Below are 7,858 nucleotides of genomic sequence, written 5' to 3'. Positions count from 1 at the left end.
CCTCTACCACCACCCAACCATCACTTCCACCACATGCTACCATCCTTCTACCACCACCCAGCCACCACTACCACCACATACTACCATTCCTCTACCACTACTACCACGACCACACGCACCCAGGCACCACCACCATCACATGATACCATCCCTCTACCACTGCCACAACCCAGCGCACCTGGACACCACTACCACCACTTGCCACATGCTACCTTTCCTCTACCACCACACTCACCACCCCTCGCACCCAGACACCACTACTACCACCACATGCCACCATCCCTCCACCATCACCCCACCCACCCCGACACCACCACCAGCCACACGCCACCATCCTACCACTGCCAACCCGCGCACTTAGACACCATTACCACGACCCCCACATGCTTTCAAAGCTCTGCCACCAAAACCACCACCCCTCGCACCCAGACACCACTACTAGCCACGTCTTACCATCCTTCTGCCATTACTACCACCACCCCACCCACACAAAAGCACCACTGTCGCTACCAGTCACATGCTACCATCGCTCTGCCACAACCACCACCACCTCGCGCACCCAGACACCACTCCCAACACCAGCTGCACGTTCCCAGCGCTCTACCACCACAACCACATGCTACCAGCACCGCCATCACCTCCCCACCTACGCTATTAGACGCTACCTGGAAAGGGGTCGACACCTGCGTCCTACCAGGATCTACCAAACAGTACACTCAGCTACCAGACCATACCACAAATTGCTACATTAACCATCATAACTAAACACTCAAGACGACTATTCTACCAGGTACCTACTCCACCCAGCCAGACAGTACTACCATTCAACCACTACGGTATTGTACCTTACCACCCTCCTACCTACCATATCACCCCTTCCATGAATGATACCACAGTACCATAACGACTTCATCCTGCTAAGGTCTGTATCGTCCGATCAAACAACATTTGCCAGTCTATCACTGAAACCACTTTGCCTTCAGGCAAACAGACACCCCCATCATCCTACACCACACCATCCTACCAGACAGTAACACAAACAACTGTTCTTTTAGCCACTGCTACACCCTCGTACCTAGTACTTGCACCAGCCTATACCATACACCACTTTCACCATACCATACACTTTCACCACCAGCCTACCAGGCGGTATCACCACCACCTCAGACAGGTCTCTAGCTTAACCACATACAAAAGTTGATCTCGTCACTACAACCCACAATACTCCACCTGAAGTCACCACAGCCTATGAAGCTTCAACTCAAGTCTGTCACGGGTCAGTAGTCTACTATTTTTTTTTTTTCTATTTTACGTTGGAGGCACCAATCACGGGCGAATGTCCACATCAAGGCCGAGCCTTAATTGAAATACAGAGGGGTTAATCAAAGGGAAAAAGAAAAGGCAAGAGAAATTATTTACGAATTTTGGAGGAAGTTAAAAGCCTGTCTTTTAAAGAGCGCTAGGGAATAGTTATTGGGAGAGACATGAAAGGGTGGAGAGTTCCAAAGCTTCTACGTGAAGGGGAATAAACACTAATCAAAACGCCCGACTCTTGAGTTGCCAACGGCCACACACTAATCATTTGCGCAGCAGCTTGCTCAGTATTGCATAGTCTAGCTAGTGGTGGCGGGCACACAGCCAGCCAGCTCTCGGGAGCAAAATCCAAAGTAATAACTACAAAAGTGGGAAAGTGAACCAACATTGCTGCGTATGGCGAGTGGGTCAAGTTTTGAAATTAGCTTGGGAGTCTGTAAGTCTGACCCTTTTCCACTCAGCTTTGTCAAGTAAGGATGCAGAGCTAGAACCACCCCAGATGTGAGAGCAGCACTCCATTCAAGGACGGATCAATACTTTGTGTAAAGGGAGAAGTGTTCGGAAGAAAAGAAATTTCGACATCTAAGCAGGACTCTCAATTTCTTAACAGGCAGAAATAGCAATTACCATAATATGGGGTTTCCAAGATAGAGTGGATGTTATTGTAATACCAAGTATGTTCATCGTGTCAAGAGATGGAATTACAGAACCGTCAAAGGAGAAAGGAAAGTTGGAAGGAATTTTCTAGAGATGGATAGGAAATGGGTCTTGGAGGCATTAGACGCAGCCCGATTTCGTTTACCCCTCAGATATCCTGTCCAAGTCTGAGTTTATTGAGAAAGTTGTGTCGAGACGAGAAGCAGATCGAGAGAGAAGTAAAAGCAGAATTGATGGATGTGGAGGAATGCAGTGTTGAGTCATCAGCGTATTAGTGCATTTGTTTATGGAATGAAGGAAATTGTCGGTAAAAAAGTAACTAAGACTAGACAGAACCTTGAGGAACACCGCTGTTGAACCATGGAGATAGATCGGCCAGAAAGGAAGCTAGATACGACTGAGCAAAGTGAGGGCGAGAAGCCGAAAGAGGGGAGCTTAGAGATGAGGCCCCGATGCCACATCCTGTCAAAAGCTTTTGATATATCAAGGACAACTACTTGGGATTATCCAAATCCTTCAGGGATGATGACCAGACATTAGTAAGATAGGAAAGAATATCTCCAGTGGATCTCGCCAAACAGAAACCATAGAGAATACAGAGATTCAAAATGTCTGAGTATATGGGAGATGAGAAGCGTTTCGAAGACTTTGGAAGTGGTAGATGTCAAAGTAACAGGACAATAGTTAGAAAGGTCACCCTTCTTAGGGATGGTATATACAAATGTATGCTTCCAAAAAGAAGAAAAGGTTTGGGTTTTTTAATAGAAACAACAGACGAGCAAGCATTCAGAGGCACACTCTCAGTACACGGGATGGATGCCTTCAGGAACATAATCTTTGCATGTGTCCAGAGAGAGAGAAGCGCTTTTCGGACAGTTCGAAGAGAGAAAATGGGAAGGACCATAGGATTAAGAGGAGCATCAGGGGCTGAAAGAATGATAGAGTCATCTCAGATAGAGTGACAGGAGAAACGGGAACCAGTGTTACTTTGTCTGTTGGAGAGATGGCTGCAGTACCGCCAGGTCGGAAAAGTGAAGGTAGAGCTAAGTTGTTAGCAATGATGCCCTTAGCAAAATACCGGAAATACCTATTAGTGGATGATGAAGAGGCGTTACCGCTCTTTGAGTAAAGAAACGATCAGTGTGCTTGCAGTGATTACGGATAGTGATACATGCTGGATGGGAGTCGGAGGAGAGATTTTCCAAGCCCCAACGATATGCCTGAACCTTTGCCTGAATGGCCTCAGTACAGGAACGGTTGGTTGTTGAACCATGGATTGGAAGAAAAGGTAGTCTTGCTACGAGTTTGGCGGAGACAGAAGCATCACCACATAGGAGGCAGTAATTTACTCAAGGAAAGTCGGAAAAGAATTTCCATAGCTTATCCCAGTCAGATTGTTGAAGTATATCTATATACGTTTAGAAGGGGCCTCTGGAGGGAGAGGTGCCGTTAAAGCATATACGAGTGTGGTCAGATAAAACAGTTGGGGTGATGGTGTGTAAGTTACAACACGAGGGATAAGAGGTGAATAACAGATTCAGAATATCAGGAGAGATATATAAAGTCTTCTAATAAGTCATGAAAACCATTGGCGGATTACCCACTTTGTAACATCATCAAGGCCTATGCTGAGTTATTACAAGCTGCTGAAGGCTGTCCGAGTCTTCTGAAGGTTACCACGAATACCGCAGTTTGTTGCACCATAAAGAGGTTACAGGCACTTACCACACCACCCTAAAAGTCCAAGAGAGTTTACAGATTCCTCCCACGTTTAACCTATTTCACCAACGCTTGAGCTACTCCACTACTGGTAAAAATATCTTGGGTCACCTTAGGTTACCCAAGATCATCGCCTTACCGTAAGTCATTGTAGTTTCCACTAGTCAGTACATCTTACACGAGTCACTTTTGATTGTACAATTCATCTCAAGCCAGCCAGCGGGCTGCACAGTATTGGAGACGAGTGTAACTAGCCCCTTGCTGACTACATTAATCATTGCAGCTTACAACCAGCCACTGCGATTTTAGTCTTAGTTCCACTGTTTACTGAGGGCCTTATAAGGCCTCCGACTCACCTGGCTGTTGCCTCCCTGTAGATTCCGACTGCCTTGCAAGACTACGTATCATCATCAGCTCCCATCCCAGCCTTCGATCAGTGTCCATCCTTCATACTTACTCACCGTCCCTCTGGCGTTGCCGTACAGGCTTTGGAAGCACACAGAACCAGTGATATCTTGCACTGACACTCCTGTAGCAAGCAGCCATGGTAGGTATGCTCCAAGCTTGTTGTGGCTGGAGTGTCTCAAGCTACGACCCTGTTTATCTCTTGGACACACTGTAATCAGGCTCCTCACCTATGGTTCAGCTAATTAAGGAAAAAGAGTTTGAATCAATGTGGTACTTTGATCCTTTGCCTGTCCATTTTAAAAGCATACTTTACATGTATCGAACACCATAAAAGAGATCGTCCGAGACATCTTTAAAATAACATTTATAATTACAGTGAGATATTGCCTTACTTGTTACTTTCAAGAAATTTCCTGCACTTAAGATTAAGCACTACCCACAAGGATGCCAGAGAAACGTTAGACCTACGAGTATATAATTTATTATAAATCGACAATAAAATCAACAGCCTATGTACATCTTAGGCCCGCAACCATTAAGATACATTTACATTATGATTTAACAAAAACCATTACCACTCATTACTCATATAAAAACCTAAGTCTCTTGCACATGGTATGTACAATAAATAATTATGTATATATAAAAAAAAATGCTGGATGCTTAAAATATGGCAGATATTCACAAAAAATAGTTTAACTACTCTGTCGGTGAACTGTGAAAAATACACAATTGTGAGACATATGAAACAATATTGGCAACAATATTGGTATCTAACACTATACAAATGGGTCGCCATAAATGAATTATGGCCAAACGCTCGTCACTAAATAACGGTTGTATCTTACATATAAATAATAACAATAAAGATCATTAACAAATTCAACAATTCGTACTCTTATTAAACGCACGCTATTAATTTCAACACAAATTTACTTGCTATATGCACTCACGGGCGTCGACCACCCCACAAAGTGTGTGGGTGGGTGGGTTGTGGGTGCTGTCTCGCCAGCTTGTGGGCAGCGTAGGTGCGATACGTACAGTTCATTATATACATACACAAGCCTGGTGTTACCTGTGGAGGAACTGCAGGCCGCGGAGCCATGGTGCTTTCCGGAAGACTCTGTTCTTCACGGGTTCAGCAGTGTTTTGGGGCACCTGCAGCCAGCCCAGGACAAAGGGCGAGGCCTCTGCCTGTGAGGAGTGAAGTGGCCCTGGTAAGTGTGGGGGGTAGAAGGCATCATTGGGTGGGCGTGGGCGGAAAAAGACATCAGAGGGTTGAGGGAGCAGGTGGGAAGACCTACTCTCTGGAGTCAGTTGGGAAGACCCAGTGTCAAGGTCTTGGTGAAGGGGTGGTGTAAGGCTTCGACGTCTACGAGGTGGTGAAGACGCGTCCCTCTCCTGTCTCCAGGACTTTCGAAGCCGTCGTCTAATGGGCATTTGGTCAACAGAGAATGCGTTATGCTGGCTGGGGCCATTCTGTCTTCCCCATCTACAGTCGGGTGACACTCTATCGCGCGGGGGGTGCGGTGGGGGTGAGTAGCGAGAGGGATGGTGTCTGAGCCTCCACGAGTCGAAGGGATTGAGGGAGTAAATATCCTCCTCCCGCCAAGCCCGTTGTAACCGTTCAAGCCGAGAGGCTGGTCGGGGTGACCCGTGACCTCTGTGGTGCGGGTGATGGTCAATATCATCAGGCTCAATAAGGCTTCTTGAAGGCGACAGGGATGATGATCTGCGTCTCCTGTGGGAATAGGAGCTGCCCAGAGGAGTTGGATGACGCTGTCGCTCGCTGAAATGTCTGAAAAGCTTCCTCTTTAAAATAGATTTAAGTGCTTTCTCGTGTTTTACTGCGGAGCGATTAAGTTTCTGAATCCTTCTGAGCGACTTGCGGATGGTAAAATATTCTTCTGGAGAGACCGACGCCATATCTCTGAAACTCTGCGAAATTTCATTACGCCTTCTAGAAATCTTCCCTGTGACTTGCCGCCTTCCACTGCGTCTTGAACTGTTACCAAGTGGTGTTCTCTCGTCTTCATAGGGATAATCTCCTCCGCTGCGCTGTCTGCAGCTGTTACTTCTTAAGTATGATCTGCTGGGAGGTGTTGAGCGTCGTAGTTGTCTAGGGGTAGGTCGGGAAGGTGTCAGAGGTCTGGGTGTCAGGTAATAGTCACTGCTCGTCCCGGGGTCGCCTGAGCTGGCTGGACTGCGGGTCTTGCCTCTGGTGTACATCATGTTCACTGAACTCAAGTCCGAGTTACTCAACAGACAAGTACTTCCACTCCGTTTTCGTCTGGTCACCCATCTGAGAAGCTTCACAACCGATGTCGCTTTTTTACTTTTGCCTTTGGCTTTCAGTTGCATAGTCTTGCGGAGCAGTTTTTTAAGTTCCTTCTGAACAGGATGCGAGGTCATGAGGCAGCCCTTGTGGTCGTGCCCCATCATGAGTTCTTTAATGACTATACTTCGTTGTCTCTGTAAGGTAGAGTCGTTACCGAACAAGAGTCTCCTAAGCTTCTGGTCTCGACGCTTCATTCTGTCCTTCATCTGGGTATTATCGTTCCCACTAGCTGGCGAGACCAGTGTCATGTGTGGGGTGTTACCAGTGCTTATGTCTGTCATCGCCTGCACACGGTGGTGTACAAGCGAGTCCTGAGAAAAGTTGTACGTGTCCTTAGGGTCACAGAGTCGTGATGGAGCGGGAGGGTCGGGGGTGAACCTTATCACCTGCGTCAGAACCGGGACCGAGGCAGAGACTTGAGAGTAAGGTGACAGGGTCTCTAAGGAGGAGGCTGCAACCCCAGGGAGAGGAGGAGGAAGAGGAGGACGAACGGGAGGGTGGGATGGGGATGTCGAAGGAGGAAGACTTGCAGAGACAAGCCGTCGCACGGAACGAGGGGCCGGATGGCGCGGGGGAGGTGGTGTGACCGAACAGGATCGGCATGGAAGGGAACTGTAGTACGCAACAGAATCTGACCAATGATGACAACTGGAATGAAAAAGTGACTGGTATGAGGGAGGGTGTGTTACATATGGGTGAAACTCATGTACACTGTAGTCAAGATAATGGGCCTTGACTCTTAGTTCTGAGCTGGCTGTAGGTGACGCGTACTAGTCGGCCTTTGTTCTGTAGGTGTTCTTCCAGATCTCGACTAGAATGACGGCAGAGTGGAAGCGGTAGAGGATGAGGAGCGGGAGAGAGATGCGGGATATTATGCCCCACGCCAACACCCCGTAAAACCCGAACTGGAATTGTTGCGAGACGCTGGTGTGAGTCATGAAGGTGTCCAGGATCCACAAGGTGACGTTGGCGAACAGGAGGAACGTGATGACCTGACGGCCTGGCTTGGTCAACATCTGGTACCTGGAGGTACAGGTCCGGCGACTCGCCTCCGCCACCAGCATGTCTTGTAGCGACACCTGCGAGAAGGAATCGAGTATATCGGAAAATGATGATGCATTAAGTCAAGTGATCATGTAATGGCTGAGGGTTATCATTTACTCACTCGAAAGGACTGACGTGATCATTGTCTGGCACATATTCAAAGGGCCGCAACACACCAGATACATATTTGAAAAGGAAAAAGAGGCTCAAACATTCTGCATAAAATGACAAACATCAAATTATCAAAGTACTAGCCTTTAATAAATACTATTTTCATACCTTTCGTTGAAACTTCAACTTAGGTAATGATGAATCAGGATGGTGCATACAAAGTGACATATGATACAGCAATATTACGAAAGATCAAGCAGACTTCGA

The 7,858-nt window shown here is 47.2% G+C and overlaps 1 protein-coding gene across 1 annotated transcript in view; it reads right to left on the bottom strand.

Moving 5' to 3' along the window:
- Positions 1-4,563: 4,563 nt before the first annotated feature.
- The window catches only part of LOC139754530 (uncharacterized), a 46,529-nt gene continuing 43,234 nt past the window's right edge, over positions 4,564-7,858 (bottom strand). The window contains 1 exon segment of the mRNA XM_071671836.1: positions 4,564-7,515. Within this exon segment, the coding sequence (XP_071527937.1) occupies positions 7,207-7,515 (309 nt within the window). The 3' untranslated portion in view covers positions 4,564-7,206.

Source organism: Panulirus ornatus, chromosome 17, assembly GCF_036320965.1.
Source record: "Panulirus ornatus isolate Po-2019 chromosome 17, ASM3632096v1, whole genome shotgun sequence".
In the NCBI taxonomy this organism is placed as follows: domain Eukaryota; kingdom Metazoa; phylum Arthropoda; class Malacostraca; order Decapoda; family Palinuridae; genus Panulirus; species Panulirus ornatus.
The sequence above is the reverse complement of the archived record's forward strand: the minus strand, read 5'-3'. Positions and strand labels throughout refer to the sequence as shown.